General features: G+C 39.9%; 1 protein-coding gene across 1 annotated transcript in view; it reads left to right on the plus strand.

The window, feature by feature from the left end:
* mtnr1ba (melatonin receptor type 1Ba) overlaps positions 1 to 16,817 on the plus strand; it is a 39,362-nt gene extending 22,545 nt beyond the window's left edge. The window contains exons 2-3 of the mRNA XM_026291727.1: positions 7,852 to 7,970; positions 16,067 to 16,817. Coding sequence (XP_026147512.1) covers positions 7,852 to 7,970; positions 16,067 to 16,816 — 869 coding nt within the window. The 3' untranslated portion in view covers position 16,817. The remainder of the gene's footprint in view (positions 1 to 7,851; positions 7,971 to 16,066) is intronic.
* Positions 16,818 to 18,010: the final 1,193 nt, after the last annotated feature.

Consider the following 18,010-nt stretch of genomic DNA (forward strand, 5'->3'; position numbering starts at 1 on the left):
TTTTACAGCAAGTCCCCCAGTGTGTGGCGCTGGGAAGGTTCAGAGGGTCATATTCTAAGGTAGGCAAAGGAAAAGAAAAGTTTTTTAACAATGTTGGTCAAAATATGTTGTTGCAAGTAACTGGGTTAGATAGACCATAGCTATCATGGCCTTGATCCAATGGGATGGAGTTGATTACATAAGTGATGCTGACTTCCTGCAGCACAGTGAGGTGAGTCGTCTGCTTCTCTGGTCCATCAGGATGTTGTGAAGGGGATGGTCAATGTATTCCAGGATGGACTCTACCTTTTTCTGTGTGCATCTCTCCACCACAGTTTCCAGTGAGTCCAGCCTCATTCCAGTCACTGAACCAGCTTTTTGCACCAGTTTGTCCCACCACTTTGCATCCTTCTGCTTTATGCTGCCTCCCCAGCAGACTGCAGCATAAAACAGCAAACTTACTACAATAGTTTGGTAAAACATGTGCAGCATCTTCCTGCAGATGTCAAAGGACCTAAGTCGCCTTAGGAGGAAAAGTATGTATAGAATGTTTGTGTTCAGTAACCAGTCCAACTTATTGTCCCAGTCCAACACCTAGATATTTGTAGACTGGCAGCACTTCAATGTCCACACCACAGAATTTGACTGGATCAGGAGGGGGTTTAGACCTTCAAAAATCCACTACAATCTCCTTGGTTTTAGAGGTGTTCAGTAGGAGGCGGTTTTTGTGAGTCCAGTCACTGAACTGATCAGGCCTCTGTAATCCTCTTCCTGTCCATTCCTGATACATGCAACAATGGCAGAATCATCAGAATATTTCTGAATGTGGCAACGGTCAGAAAGTCTGCTGTGTACAGTGTGGGTAGGAATGGAGCCAAAACAGTCCCCTGTGCAGCCCCTGTGCTGCTCAAAACTCTACCAGAGAACCAGTTTCCCAGCCTGATGAACTGTGGCGTTTCTGTCAGGTAATCTGTGATCCAGGAAACAAAGGAGGGGTCTACCCCCATCCCTTTGAGTTTGTCTCTGAGGATGATTGGTTGAAAAGTCAAAGAACATAATCCTCATATAACTTACAGGTTCTTCCAGATGAGACAGAACACAGGCAGATAATCATCTCTCCAGGACCTTCATAATATGGGATGTGAGAACCACTGGCCTGCAGTCATTTAGTTCAGCTGGGCAGTTTACTTTAGGTACAACTGTTGTCATATGATGAGTTCATCTCCGGTGTCGATTCTTCTCCCCACAGTAATATCCATAAGTGATTAAGCAAAATACAACAGTAGTTATCAAAAATGCATTAAATAACAAAATGTATCAAAAATGAGTGAAAATTTCAGGAACTATAAGACTTCTCTGCCATCTGCTTAGCCTTAGAAGCAATAGTCCTATCTGAAAATTAACAAATTATTCTTTTTTGATTATTTTGTAAGTTAGAATCTGGACTGATATGCTCTCCTGCCCACCACTTTTGAATGTTTATGCCAACCATATAAATGAAAGAATTACAACCTCAAATAGTGCTTCATACTGACAAAGCATTCTGCTGCCGTGGTTTGGGATCACCCGTCCCCTTAGTAGGAAGGGTCACTGCAAACCAGTCTAAAGCTATTTTGTTTGATCATCTTTATCCTGTGATGAAACATTTCCAGTACCACATCCAGGGGGCAAGAGAGGTCACTGATTGATTTGATGAGTATGAAAATGATGTTAATCATTTGCTGTGGCCTCTGCAGTCACCACATCTCAACTCAGTTGAACACCAGTATGAGTCAGACAGTGTTCTCCACCACTATCATGAAAACTTACTCAAACAGAGTGCCAGAAACCTGGGGAATCAATGCCTATGTGCCAGAAGCTCTTCATTAATGTCAAGGGAGGGGCCATTTATAAAAAATACTTAGACAGATAAATTTGGCTGAAAAGGGTTCTTTTTGAGGCTTGTTTGAGGTAAGGTCAGAATCCATGGCTGTTTTTCACTTGCTGCCACAGTCATTTTCAGTGTTTGGCTCTGACCAGAGACCAAAACTCATCAAAAAGATTGTTGCTTGATAGATGGACTGTGAGTTGGCAGTAGGATGACCTCTACTTGAATCCAAGTCTTACTATCCCTTTTTGGAAGCACACCTGTTCTAAGACTCACTCTTTATGAGTCATAGTAACTTTTTGATTTGTGCTTTGTTGCTGATGGTCATCTGGCTGAATCACATAGACTCCTCTCCACTGAAACATCTCTGCTTTCTGTCAGTGTGTACAGTACTGCAATGCAATGTGATAAAATGTCTCCTGTGTATACTTACATAATGAATCTTTTCTTTGGATGGGGGGCAGGTCTATCTCTAATGTTAATTAGTTAATGATATCTAGGGGAATGTAATCGTGTTCAAATAACAAGTGCACCCTTTATTCTCTGTGCTCTGCTTGAGACACTGTCGCAGTGAATTATAATAATATAAATATGAGTTTGAAAATGAGTTTCAAAGTCAAATGCCAAAATTACTGCTTCTGCATTGCTACTTCATTGCCTGTTCGTCACAGCATATAGTCGCAAATACCTTGTTCCCATTTGCAAGGTAATTATTTCCAAATTAAAGGTTTTTCACAAAACATTACCTTTTAATAAGCTCAGTGCCATTAGATATATTTCTGAATCTGAATGTCTCTGTCTAACCTTCATCTCCTGCATCTCTTAACACTTTACAATGATATTGGAGCTCTCATAAATATCAGCAGTTTGTATCCATTTCATAGGCAATGGCAACTGCTGGATCCTTTAATACTTAGCATAAAAAGAAATAACAAAATGTGTCACTTAAAATGATTGGGTCAAGTTAAACATGATGTCCTACTCAGACATATTTTCTAAATATAAGGCCAGGTCTCAAGAGAAACAGTGACTCTGAGTCACATTGACGTCCTTTAATATACACACTTCCTGTGCTCATTCCACATGGCTACCTCAGTGGCTTTGTCAGCAAGACCTGACAGGTGGGTCTGCCATGTTGTATTTCAGTGGTCAGCTGAAGGGTGAGGGAAATGTCACCATTGAGACAGCACTGCTGTAGCACAGGGTGCCTCAACAGTGCCACAGCTTTTCAGGTACTATGTGTGTTTTTAATCATTTCAGCAACACTGAATCAAGCAGTCTGTGAAGGAGCCTTTCCTCTCACTGCACAGTGCAGAACACAAATTTTCTACAGCCTTTCATGGATTGGTGGGATGAGTTTGCTGGAGGTAGTTAAGTAGCAAAGGTGAAGAAATATGGAATAGTATTGGTATGTGTGTGAAATTTCTGCCACTAAAAAAAAATCTCTTTCTCTGACCAAGAGAAGTGACCCTGCCAGTATTTCCCCTGCACCAGTCTCTCCTCTCTGCCTTTGCTATATGTAAGAAGTATCTTGTATCAAAGATTAGAGATGCCCCTCTCCGTCTTTGCTGTATTTGAGAAAGAAAATGTAAGTACTTACCGCTGTTGAGTGTTGGACAGAGGTTATCTCTAGGAGGAGAGTGGTGGACTGACAAGGTCATAAATCAGGAGGTTTTCATAGAACTGCCAGGAAATATATGCTAGATGTGCAGCAGATGGCCTCTGCAGCTGAATATTTGATAGCGGGATGACATAGTGTGTAATATTTATGTCTTGTTAGAGTGGAACTATCACCTAGTCACTGAATACAAGCTGGTTTATGTTCTCTTAGCGAAACACAAGCTTGATTTAGGATTTTACCTTCCAGATCTGTGCTGTGTCCACACAACACAGTCACTATCTCCATTCCCCATGTCTGCTTACCTGACAACAGTTGTGCGCTACTTGATGTCAAGTACTTACGTACTGGCTTTTCTTTCTTCACTTTTCCTGGTGAAGATCTCACTATTGAAAGCTGGAATTTTTCACTAGTGACTTACTGTACAACAGCCAGGTGTGGCCATACCATAACTGAGGTAATAGGCAAGGTTTCCTCCTGGGTGGCAAATGTAATTATACAGAGGTATAACAACCTTGTCAGTACGTATTTTGATGTGTAACTAAATTTGGAGTGAAAAATATACATGTGCTCTCAACGGTGTGGGATCTACTAATCAGTTCGTGTAATATTAAAATCAACCAACATCCCCCAGAGAAACATATCTCATTGAAATGGGTTTCAGTCTGCTTCATGTAGACCTATGAATCACATTCCAAAGATTATCTCAGGAGATGCTTGAACTATAATGCATTTTTTGCTGAGTAGCTAGATGTGGCTTTTGAATGAATATACATTCAGCTCTAATGTCTTTTTCCTTTCAAGTAGCTAATGGTCTAGAACTGATAATTTACTCTATGTCTGTTAAGCAACAGACGACAGCTTCTTTTTTTTGGACTGTGTCCTCTTCTGTAAAATGCAGATTGATGCAGTCCTGCATTATAAATAGAAACTGTTTAGTCAGTAAATAGTTTTAAAGAGATTTTAAGATTCTATTTTAAGTCTAAAATTGTCTTCAGGCCTCCCCCACCACAGATACCCAGAGCAACGTAACTGAATTTGACAAGTAATGATGATGAGTTAAGTAGCTGTGTAGAGAAGGACTTTGCATAATATGTTGCCTCATCTTCTTCACTTTTAAGTTATATCCAGTAGTTCACATGCTTTTTAGCAGTGAGCCACATATCCGTGAGAATAAAGAAGACATCAAATGGGACTGAATTACAAAATGTATGGAGTTCATCATAAGAGAGATTTTTAGTGATAAGAGACCATTGATGTGAGGTCCATATGAAGTCAGAAGATAGGACAAGCTCCCCAAAAGGTTAATTAAACTCAAGGTAGAGAAAATCCAACAGTAATCATAATGAGCAATTATAACCACTTCACCTGTACTGAATAACATGTGTATTACACAAAAGGGGCAGAAAGGGAAAGGTTGTAACCTAGGATGGAGGGTGGACCCTGACCAATGCCAACTAACGAGATACAGAGACATACACCAAAGACCAATGTTAGGGATATTGTGTTAGTAAGGCAGAGGACAGTCAAGGTTAAGCCCTATAGAGAGAAAAGCGAGATCAAAGTTAGTATGTATCAAAGGGTAGAAGACCAGAAGAGGCCAGAGGGGGGACACGGCTGTTGAAATGCATTGACGGCTACAGGTTGGGAGACCAGAGGAAAGGAATTAGATGTTAGAGCCAGAAGAATGAGAGAGGGAAGACAGGGTTTAAAGAGATTAAATGTAATGCAAAGGAGATGTAATTTAATAACCACCAGCAGCTACAGCATTTCCTAGAATCAGGGTCATGTGCCAGAGAGTCATTTAAGCAGAGAGATTGTTTGTAAAACCTCCCTGCATTGAGGCTCCAAAAGCTGAAAATGTGCCCTGATTCCTACTGGGACCAGATAAAAGCACGTGTTATAATTAAACCAGGAAAAAATTCAACATTGAAGGTGTGGACATGAGATGTTTCTATAAACACATCATGCAGGAGAATTGAAGCAATTAATATAGGATGAAGTGGCTACTGACTGGGAGGAAGAGTAAGACAAATGTTTCTGTTATGTCAAAGACATCTGCACTCTGCCAAGACTGAAACCAGCTATATCGAGATGATATGAAAATTAATTTACCATGGTTCTTCACTGAATGAAGCTGAGCTCTTCATTGGTGACTGAGCTCCGCTGTGAAAACAGATAACAGTACATTCATTGAGACTGACTGAACCACGAGCAACAACGAATCGATAAAATGAATAAAAATGATATGATTATTAAATATTGGCAACAAACTTACTGATTACTTAGTTCTAGTGATGTAGCTGTGGCAGCACTTGGTGACATGGTGAGCTGCTGCAGAGAGACGAAAACGGCAGAAGCGGAGAAGAGTGAAAGTCACATTTTCCACAATGAAACCATATTTACACTGTTATGTGGATGGTAGTGGTGTCTGCTTGTTCTAGTTTTTCTGTTATGTGGTCAGATAATCAGTCATCCAGTAAAATGTTTATGGTTCTCAGGACAATTGACACAGTAACTTGCACATCTCACTGAGCAGACAGACTGTTTTATTTAATGTCAGTCCACACTGACTTTAAGACACAGCATGAGACCCATGCCACCCTTATCCTCCATGTTTTTCAGGCTTCATATGGTTTATATTTCCTCTGGTTTATTTAGTGAATTTCTAAAGACAACATATAGAGAACAGCCACCTTTGTTTTTAGCTGCTGTCTCTTTGTCCTGCTGACACATCCAGAGTCTGTAGTTGTGGTTTTATCCCCACATAGGGAGAAAATCCAGTGGCAGTGTTGTCTCTGTGGAGTATATGGGAGACACAGCGGAGCTCACACCATAACGCTACCCAGATGTTTACAAAGGAGCTTGCAGAAAAAGTAGTTTGGGTAAGGGACAGTTGTGTTTTTGCATGTAGCTCAGCAGTGTAATATCTAACAATGTTAAGTGCATATCTGAAAGATGTCACTTAATTTGGGTTAATGTGCCACTCTCTATAGCTTTCAGTGTGAAATTTTAGTGAACAAGTTCCTTGTTTAATGTAACAAAATTTAAGATCTGTTTAATTGTTGTCACACATAAAACAAATTTAAACATTTTTATTACATGGGTAGCAAATTCCTAGTTTAAGGTTAATATTTTCACCAAAATAATGTTGAAAACAGATTTCTTAAAACATAATTGACTGATTAACCATTTATTAAAGTGGTTCTTTGTTGCAGCCCTAAACAAATACTGAAAGATGATTTGTGACTAATAAGTATACCAGAACTAAGTATTTTCTGATCTGGCAAAGCGATATTTACCAACTATACATATATATGCAAGTAACCATTCCTTGTGGAATTCTTTTCCGTCAGGACCAAAGATAAGACATTTGCTGCCAACACAAATTTCCAAAGTTGTATAATAGAGTCTATGAATATTACAAACCACCATGCTGTGTTTTGGGGTGTAATAAGTTTTAAACACATAAATCTCCTCCCCCCATCCTGGACTTTCTGGGTTGTATTTCATTCTCTCACTGGTACATGAAAAGAACACACCTCTTCAGAGATGTTTAACACTGCTTGCAAGCTGCTGTACCTTGAAGGAAGTTCTGTGTGAGGGAGATGTTGCATGCTGTGAGATAAATCAAGTGCCAGAGGAAAGTGGTAAAAACCAAAAGGAAAGCAAACGCAAAAGAATGTAGTGAAGAAAATGTAATGATTTTGTTGGGCTTTGGCTGATGATTCTCAATCATTGTTTAAAGTAGATTTACAGAGGTGCAGGCTACACCAGAGTGTGACTTGATGCCTCATGTTAAGATGTACTAAGCTGGATCTTCCTGAGTTCAAAACAGAAAGGTAAGAACATATGTGGAGTTTGCAGGGATGCAGATTGCCCCCAGATGATAAACTATATCATTACATTCAGTCTAGCAGAGATCCAATGAATAAAACATACGTACATATATTATAAATATTTTCTAGGCGCAGCCACACTTGGAAGCTAAGCGAGTTGCATCATGAAGGGCATCTGGCATAAAACATGTGCCAAATCAGTCAGATCAGTTGACCCACTGTGGCAACCCTGAATGGGAGCAACTGAAAGCAAAACAACATTGTAAATATTTTATAGAATGTCATAAAACTAAAATTGTTTTTTTTTAATCTGTATTTCTTTCAGTTTTAAGAATAATAATAAATTCGTTTCTGAACACCTATGTCATGTGACACAGCAGGTTGTGATGCATATTAGATGAGAGTTCACTCTCACTCACACAAAATGTCCATCTTCAGGTAAAGTTCCAGATAAACCAGAACCACCACAACCTCCCAGACTGCAGCAGCCACCACAATGTGAAGAGACAGTCACATGGCTCTGTTTCCTCTCCTTCTGTCCTTTACAGGAAATGTCTTTGTGGTAAGCCTGGCCTTCGCTGACTTGGTGGTTGCATTCTACCCCTACCCTCTGGTGCTGTATGCCATCTTCCATGACGGCTGGTCACTGGGTGAGACCCAGTGCAAGGTGAGCCAAGATTATATATCAGATGCTGAGTTAAAGGCTTCTTCTAACAACCTTAATGCTATTTCTGCAGTTTAATTCTGGTCAATTTTATTTATAAGTCACACATCACTAGGCTGTTTCAATGGGCTTTACAATCTTTAGAGCATTTGAGTCTCCCAACAAAATTGTACAAACAAATACCAACCTTAAGAACACAACAGAGGAAGGAGCCCTTCAACATGCAATAGCTCTGTGTGCAGAAATAGTAATAGTAAAAATAAATATGGAGAAATGTCAATATTAGGTAAACAGATTTCAAATATATATGAAAAATATGCCACCTGCATATGTTGCCTCTGCCTCTTCTCTTATCGTTTGTCAGCTCTGTTATTAACTCAGCCTTGTTCAGTGGCAGGTTTTAATCTTAATATCTCTTCTAATATTCTTCTTGCAAGAGTGACTTGTTAGAGTGACCTTAATGTATTTTTCAGCTCTACACTATTACAAAGAAGTACCATGATAATATAGTAAAGATGAACTTGGTATTGAAGAAGTACTTTATTAATCCCCAAGGGGAAATTCAATTGTTACAGCAGTTATTCTTATTTAAAGTTATTAAATTTAATATCATTTAAATTATATAAATTAATAGTAATTAATAAAGTAATTAATAAAATATTAACGTAATTAACTTGTATGTAGAAAAGTAATAATTTATTTTTGGGGGTTTGTGTGTGTGTGTGTGTGTGTGTGTGTGTGTATGTGTATGTGTGCGTGCAACTAGCATAGTAAATAAATATATACCATGATCAGAGGTGATCTAGATTCAGCTATTACTATCTCTATGTCAGGCCTCAGTTTTGTTATTGACATGTATTAATGCAGGTGTATTTTCCTTCAAACTGACAAACTGAAGGGACACATGCAATGATAATTACATTTTGTTTGTTACAGCATACACTTCATTTCTGCTCTGTAAAGTACAAGAAAAAAAATCTGTACCGCAAATGGATGCATGTTATGCAAAATTTGTCAGGCTGCTGTGGGTGCAGTTTTCTCCTGGTTACTGTGTTCTGAGTCTCCTGAATTCCCATGAACAACTGCACTAACCTGAGTCCATGCAGTCTTCTCCAGACTGTTTCCCCAGTCTCCTAGATCAAACATGCAAATCACTTACTGTGATTTTCTCCTGCTGTACCTGACTCCTGTGTTCGGAGAGATAAATCAGCAATTCCCTGGACCCCCCTGAACTCCTGTTTTCTCCCTTGACTCCTGCAAATTCCTCCTATGCTATGTAAGTTTCAGGGGTTTGAGCAAGTGCATGAACTTCTACTGACAATCCCGCTGGCTTTAAAAACTCTATAAGAGACTATATAATTATTAAAGAAATCTCTGCTTCTCTAAGTTCTTGTTCTCTGTAAAGAAAGACTCCTATTAACTGCAAACTTAGGTCCAGCTCTAAATTTAATACCAAAACGTGACAGAATGACCTGGCCACGATGGACCCAGCAGATGGAGGAACATTACATAGAGCTGTAGCTCATCAGGGAGCGCTCTTCGGACAACAAAAAACACAAATATGCATTTTGACTGAACAACAGAACAGACAACACAACAAATTACATAACTCGAGCAACATGTCATGGTGTCTTCTCCTCCCTTTCAGCAGCCGGTATCGGTCCTTTCTTCTCGAGACCCATTTACTGGTAACCCTGACTCCTTTCAAGATTTCCTTCTGCAGTGTTTTTTTGTGTTGCACTAGCAGACAGTAATGTACAGCTCAGATGAAGCCAAAATCATTTACATAATTGTACTGTTAAGAAACAGAGCTTTGGATTGGGCTGAGGCCTTTTTTAATCGCCATTCCATTACTCAGTCAACCTACGAACGGTTTCTAACTGCAGTGTGTGTGGACAACCTAACAGAAAGAATGAATTAGAACAGAAGCTACTGCAGTTCAAATAGTGCAGACAATCTGTCTATGAATTTACCCTAACCTTCAGAATCTTAGGAACCAATACCAACTGGTCTGCTAGTGCTCTGCAAGCAATTTTTCTGCAGGGCCTAAATGAAGGAATGAAAAAATGAACAAGCCCATTATGAATTACCTTTACTGTTCTGGTATTTCTTAGACTCCTGGAAAACAGGAGCTTTTTTTGTAAAAGTTGACATCATTAACTAAGGACAGTTAAAAATGGATCCCAATAAGGTGCAAGTGGTAACTGAGTGGCCAACTCCCACCACCAGAAAACAGTTACAATGTTTTTTAGGATTTGCTAACTTCAACCACCGTTTCATTCATTACCACTCCTGTGTCAGTGCCCCATTCACAAACCTAACCCCTACAAAGTTTGGATTTCCATGGTCACCTTAAGCTGAAGAAGCATTCCAGCAGTTAAAGAAAAGCTTTACTTTTGCTCCAATTCTGATCCTACCAGACCTCTCACAATCGTAGTGGAGGTGGCTGCCTTTGGCACAAGAGTGTAGAACTGCAATGTTATCTCAAAGATCACCAGACACAAACTCCACCCATGTGCTTTTTTCTCCGGCATGCTCTCTTCAGCAGAGCGCAAATACGACACTGGCAACCAGGAACTGCTGGCAGTGAAAATGGCCTTGGATAAATGAGGGGACTGTTTGAAGGAAGCTGAGCATCCATTTTTGGTTGAGATTATAAGAACCTTGAATACAAAAAATCTGTGAAACACTTGAACTCCAGGTGGGCAATTTTTTTTGCACAGTTAAATTTTGTTGTTGCCCAGATTCTTGGAATACTGAACCTGACATACTCTCGCATATCCACTCAGTGGAGGAACCGGCACCTGAGCCATTCCCTATTCTTGCAGCTACATGTGTGGTAGGGGTGCTCACCTGGACTATCAAAAAAATCATGCAGGAAGCCCTTCAGCAAAAGCCGGACCCCTGAGGTACATTCCTCATTAAATGGGCTCACTGTAGCCGTTTCTCTTGTCATCCTGCTACAACCCGAACCATTCAGTTACTGAAATTCCACTTTTGGTCGCCTTCCCTTGTGAATGATGTTATAGAGTATGTGGGGGCCTGTCAGGTATGCACCTGAAATAAGTCCTCCAACCAGTCCCCTGCCAGTTTACTAAATCTCTTACCTGTTCCACATTGCCCTTGGTCACACATAGCCTTAGATTTTGTTACTGGGTTGCCTCCTTCCCTTTACCTACTTTCTACCAGCAGCATGGTACCTGGCCTCCAGATCCAGCTCCATGGTAATGAAGGTGTGTGCAAAAGGGTGAATGGATTGGTTCGAATGGGTCTAGTATGTGTGTGGGAGTTGGGGCCACATGGAATGGGATGTTGTATTTGTCAGGGAAAGGGCACATGTTGGAGTGTGGCGATACACATAAGTGGACACCACTGGCACCCCTGAGAAAGTAACATGGTTTCACCCAGCTGTTTCTTCTGGGCAAGGCCTCCTTCTGTAGCTTCTAGAGTGATTTGTGTTCCGCGCTTGGTTAAGTATCGAGGATTTCATCTGACGTTTACCTGTCGGTCAGCCAGTAGGTGAGCTACTGGGAGGAGTGTCTCCCTCTAGGTGTTAAGGGGAGACTGAGTTCAATATGGGAAGTTGCTTTTATGTGGACCTGGTGCCCATACATGTAATGTAATTCTGTATATATATTGCAATGGAATATATATAGCTTTGCAGAACCTTGTAGCTGTTCGGAGTGGGTATATTTACAGTACATCATTCAAACCCACCAAAACCAAATAGTTTACCACAACAGAATAGACAAAACAGCCGTAAATGCATCTTGTCAACTGTTTCTCTACCTACTTACATACTCTATTTTCCATACACAATCTCCACACTGCATATTAACCTGTAAAGTTCATTTGTCTGAACAGTTTTCTGATCAACTTCATATCAGAGTAATTGCTAATAGAATTGAGTCAAATGTTAAGATTAACAACAACAGCCTTTTATTGACCTATGTGGTGATTTTTGAGCAGACCTTGTGAAAAGCAGCCTTGCTGACCACAGACACAAACTGTGTTGTATCATCAGATAAACTGGAACACTGCCACATTTTTGTTTCATATGCACATTCTTTGTGGTTCACTGCTTGTTCATCCAGCACAACAAATTGAATGTGCTCTCTCACTGTTGTGTACCACTCCCCAGACACTTATGTCGTTTGTTTAGTGGCATATGCCGCTGCTTAGTGTTGCTGCTGTGTGCCACATGAAAATAAGCTGCCCTATCTCTGAACATCAGGCCAGATGCTAAAAAGAGCAAGCAAGAAAGCATGTATTCTTCTAAAAGCTGTGGCTTGTCCTCCACTCTTAGTGGACCAAAAATAATTTGACCAGTTAACTTTAAGCTAACTCTACAGGTAGAACTTAAAGTTAATATTTGTACATTGTTGATCTCTGGATGTAGTAGTAACAAGAAAAGATGATCATTATAAAACATATTTTAGGTACAGAGACAACTACTTTTCACAACTGTTAATCTCCACCTACTAAATCCATTAGCACGATTAGTAATTAGTCCCGGCTGTGGCGCACACACATACACCCACTCAGACACTCAGCCACACACACACACACACACACACCAGATATGACAACGCACAGTCACCTTCCCCACTATTCCCATCCCACAGATGGCCACTCCTTCACAATTATGCTTTCATTTTCCAGTCAAAACATATACAGTAGCTGTCTAAACACTTTTCTCACACTGGTCCCATTACACCTCCCTCATTAAAACATTGCTGATTAAACAGATAATGTGTTGTTTGTTGTTACTAATGAGTTTTTTCAGGTAACCTTATATTTTGGCATATTTCTTGTCATTTTTTGGTCTTCCCACATATCACCACACAGAAGGCTCTTATACCGTCTTCACCTGTCTCAAGCTGACAGGATGCACCAATAGAAAGGTATCAGAGGGACAACCAACATAAATCTGGCTTTTCAGGGAAACAGGATTTGCTCATAGTTCAAAGGTGCTGGAAGAATAATGGCTGTGCAGAGATAAACAAACTATAAATATGTTAGTTCCTTCTTAATAATAATAATAATTCATTTCTTTTATGCAGGCAAATTTCAAAGTGCTACAGATTAAAAACAAGCATAAAACAAAACAATAAAACTAACATTAAGACATTAAAAAGGATAGAGTCGTGGAGCAGCTGCTGAGAAGGCACGATCCACTGCTGGTTTGTAGATTGTGGTGTGAGTAGTTCTTTGAGATACTGTGAGGCGTTTCCATGGATGCACTGGTGGGTAAGTAGATAGAGTTTATATTCAATGCAGAGATGGATGGGGAGCCAATGCAGTGTCTGGAAGATGCAAGTAATGTGGTCATATGCCATGATCAGGACCTGGGCATGTTTTGTTCTGCTCTCAGCCTGATTCAAAATAAATAAAAGCAATATTCTCTTTGATATTGACATTTTATTTACTTTTTTTTCCCTTCATCATTAAGGGCCTAGGCATTACTCTGCCCCCACTCAACAGACACTACTTTCGTTTGTATTTTGTTACCATCCTATAGACAGTGACTAAAGAAATGTCTTGATGTGGTTTGATGAGATATGAAATCTTTGAGTTGATGGCTTATTTTACTGTGATAGTTTTAGATTTTGTATTTGTATTTGTAAATGTATTTTCTGTATAGAACAATAACCAGTTCCACTTTCAACACCCTGAATTAGGCATTTATAGACAGCACATAAACATTTATTTAGTGATGCAAGAGGATATAAGGACTTTTTAACCAATATTTATATTATTGACAAATGAAACTGAAATACCAAAAAAATCAGGGGAAGGCTAAAAAAATTAAGAATTCTGTGATTCAAGTTGCAAATGAGATAGGTTGGGATTGTCTTCTGCAAAGTGCGAGGCTGAAGATGCCTGCTGTCTGAGATCTCTTGATGCCCTTTAGTAACCACACAAAAACATGGTGACACAGTGTCTCTGTGTTTAAGCCAGCTTTAACAGACTTGATCTCTCACCTCTCCCAGGTTTGTGTGATCTGTCACACAAAATGAAATCAAACCTGCAACAATGCTTCAGCTGCTCACTACTAGCCTTAAAGGAGAAATCATCCCTCCTAATGGTTCAGTTCTTAACATGTACTATTTACTCCAAAACTACACACCCAAAACTACAAAACAAATATTTATACTTATTTACAAATAAGTCAAGAATGCTTAGTTATACCTAAGTACATAGCAATTAAAAAATCTATAGACCAACTATGCCAATTATACTTAAGTACAGGCTGGATACACATTTTCTGTATACTTTTTTGTGTCGGTATAAACCAAGCATACTTGGGTATGATTTTGGTTAGTATATCTCTGATAAGTACATTCAGAATAAACTGAAAGTACGCTATCCTATTTTAAGTTTAAAATAAGTATACTAATAGCACAGTAAACGTCTGTTTTGTAAAGGGAGTCTTTGATTTCAATGGCCCTCTCCCTGAAACAATCATATTCTTCTCTGCCTATAGATTACTGTTGAGTATGTAAAATCCCTGTAAGCAGTAAATTACAAACCTATATTAACCATTTGTGTCTGTGCCAGAATAGGTACATGATGCTGTGTAATCTTCAGTAGGGTTTTCTGGGTGAAACAGTGAGTATAAAACAGAAGGTGTTAGAAACTCCAAAGTAAAAGTGTCAAGAAAAATCATTTACTTGTACACATAATACTCGTGTTATTGTTGCTCATTCAGACCTTGTATTTTATCACCACTCATACAGCTTATACTCTGTGTCTGTCTTTTACATTTGCAAATGTAATTTCTTTTTACTTATTCCTTTTTTCCTTCTATACTTTCCTGCTGAGAGTGTATCCTCTACCTTACCACTGAAAATGCCATCCCTTGTCAGTCACATCCACTGATTGCAGGGCACAGTTTCTCTAAACAGCTAGCCAGGTCCCAGGGATATCATACAAACAAAACAACAGATGTTCACCATGGGTATGTTTGTATTTCAATATTCCCACACATTGTGTGTATGGGTTTAGTTCTGTTATGCTGTTATTTGTGGTCACTTTCTCTGCTTGCTCATGCTCACACCAGGCAGACCAGAGGGGTGCTTTCCAGTTGTATTTAGCTGGATTATAACACTTCTACAAAAGGTGTAATAGTTTTTCTGTAAGTTTGATGATGTAGCTCAATATGATTCTCTGAACATGAGAAAAACTTTGCATAGCGATGCTGGTGGTCAGGCATCCGTTACCAGGGAATGCTATTCTTGCAAACTATAAACCACAGACATGCAGTTCTCCTTTTTCTAATGGAGATGGCACACCAATTGGTGTAATCCATGTCCACTAAACACATACTGTAAATGAATATGTCCATGTTATCTTTCTTGGTGGTGGTAATGGATGCACAGCTGGCTACCTTCACCTGGTAGCCTGGTATTCAGAGGGAAGGGGCAATATACACAACTGGCATGGCTGAAGACACTGGAGGACACAGCATGATGGTATACCAGAGGTCATGTGGCTCATGTTCTACAGCACCAGCTTTGGTGGCTTGACATTCTGCTGGATCCACATTCTCCATATATGTTTGCAATCCATATACCTAATATTGGCATTTCTCCATACTGCAGTTTTATTATTATTATTTCCACTTTAAAGTCTGCTGGTTGAAGCAAAGCTTCTAAAGAATCAGGCTCCAGGGCAGGAGTGTCTTCTTAATTGTTTCTTTGATGTTTATGCAAAGTGAGAAACAAAACACCTGGGCTATACCAATTTACAGGATACAGACTAGCAATGTTAACAACTGATGACTCAATACTGCAATGATGTTGCATAGTTCAATTTTAAGCCAGATCATTTAACTATGTTAAATCCTGAAGCATGCAAATATTCAGCATATTTTGTAGCTGGTCCCCAAGGATGCACTTCTAGACTTTCCAAAATAGAGCTAACACTAACTTTTTATTCTAAGTAACAATCTCCATTATAATCTTCAGTTAAACGTAGTTTAACACTGAAGCAATTTATCAAGGACTGATGTTGACTTGTACAAAAGACAAAATCATGTTGTGTTTTAATTTTGTGTTGCATCATTTATTTTCAGTCACTCTCTCTCTCTCTTTCAGGTGTGTGGCTTCTTGATGGGCTTGAGCGTGATTGGCTCCATCTTCAACATAACAGGGATTGCCATCAACCGTTATTGTTATATCTGCCACAGCTTCAGCTACGACAAGTTGTACAGCTACCGCAACACACTGCTGCTGGTGGCACTCATCTGGCTGCTCACAGTCATAGCCATTGTGCCCAACTTCTTTGTTGGCTCACTTCAGTATGACCCACGCATCTACTCATGCACATTTGCACAGACAGTCAGCACATCCTACACCATCACAGTGGTGGTCATTCATTTCTTTGTTCCCATCACTGTGGTGACCTTCTGCTACCTGCGTATCTGGATCCTTGTCATCCAGGTGAGGCGGAAGGTAAAGTCCGAGGTCCGCCCTCGCATCAAGCCCAGTGACCTGAGGAACTTTATCACCATGTTTGTGGTGTTTGTGCTGTTCGCAGTTTGTTGGGCGCCACTCAATTTCATTGGGCTTGCTGTTGCTATCAACCCCGAAACAGTGGTGCCTCGCATCCCCGAGTGGCTCTTTGTGGTCAGCTACTTCATGGCTTACTTCAACAGTTGCCTTAATGCCATCATCTATGGCCTGCTCAACCAGAACTTCCGCAGTGAGTACAAGCGGATTATCATGTCTGTGTGGACGCCACACCTCTTCTTCCAGGAGACATCGCGGGGGGGCACTGAGGGCATGAAGAGTAAACCCTCTCCAGGCCTCAATAACAACGAGCAGGTGAAAGGAGAAACTCTGTGACACTGTTGTCCTCTTCTTTCATCTTCTCGTCCCGACTCTTCTGTGTTCACTTGTGCATTGCCATCCATCACACTTTAATCTCTACAGTGCCAAAGCGATGAACTCTGGAATAAAGGTCAAAGAGTTATCAACAGTGAGTGTTATTGAGATTAAGATAGAGAAATATTGCCTACAATAGCTGTGTTATACATTATTTAAAGAGTGCCATTCACAGCACATAAGCTCATAAAAACTTCAGGCTCATCAATTCTGGTTCTTAGTAATTTAATCTGAAGAAGACTAAGATTCTTTTTAAAATGGTAGCTGCTCCTAAACTGATTTTGATTATGAAAAATTTAACTCAGAATAGGTTTCCGCTTACTAAGTGTGGAGAAAAATGGAGACAAAACAATTGCTGCACTAAAAAAAATTCCATTAAAGGGCAATATACAGAATATTTCTCAAACAAAATATAAAAGTCATCCTACGATTTTAATTCAGACTATAGAAGTTTTTAACTACTCACCCATGAAAACTGATATTTATATACATGTGATGGGACTGAATCTAAATGTGAATGGAATCCAGAGTCCCTGTGAATTTAGTTTCTGTTGCACTGTTTTCATATGATTCAATTCCAGTGTTCAGAGCCAATGTAGTTAACCTTAACCTTATTAGTCCCACAATGGGGAAATTCCATTACCACCCAAAGTGCACACACACAGCAGTGAACACACACACCGTGAACACACACAGCAGTGGGCAGCCACATTGCTGCGGCCCCCACGGGGAGCGGTTGGGGGTCCAGTGCCTTGCTCAATTGTGGTATTGAAGGTGGACAGGGCGCTGGCTATTCATTCCGTCCCACCAACAATTCCTGCCAGACCTGAGACTCAAACCTGCAATTTTTTCTTTGTAATTTGGTGTTATTGTGACCATTGAATGCAAATGAGACATGCAGAGACAGTAACAGCAGATTTCTGCTGCAAGAACATAGCAAGCCATAAACTGGAGCTAACCCAACAGGTTTGCTTTTCTCCATTCTATTTTTCCCTTTGTTGGTCACTGTTTACACAGGTCAAGTCTAAGCTCCTCTTTTACACACACACACACACACACACGCACACAGTTGAGCAGAAAACATAGTCATAGTCAGTGGCCACACAGCTCATTAATCATGCATGCAACAAAGTGCCAGTAAGACTGTATGAGCAG

Source organism: Mastacembelus armatus, chromosome 13, assembly GCF_900324485.2.
Source record: "Mastacembelus armatus chromosome 13, fMasArm1.2, whole genome shotgun sequence".
NCBI lineage: Eukaryota > Metazoa > Chordata > Actinopteri > Synbranchiformes > Mastacembelidae > Mastacembelus > Mastacembelus armatus.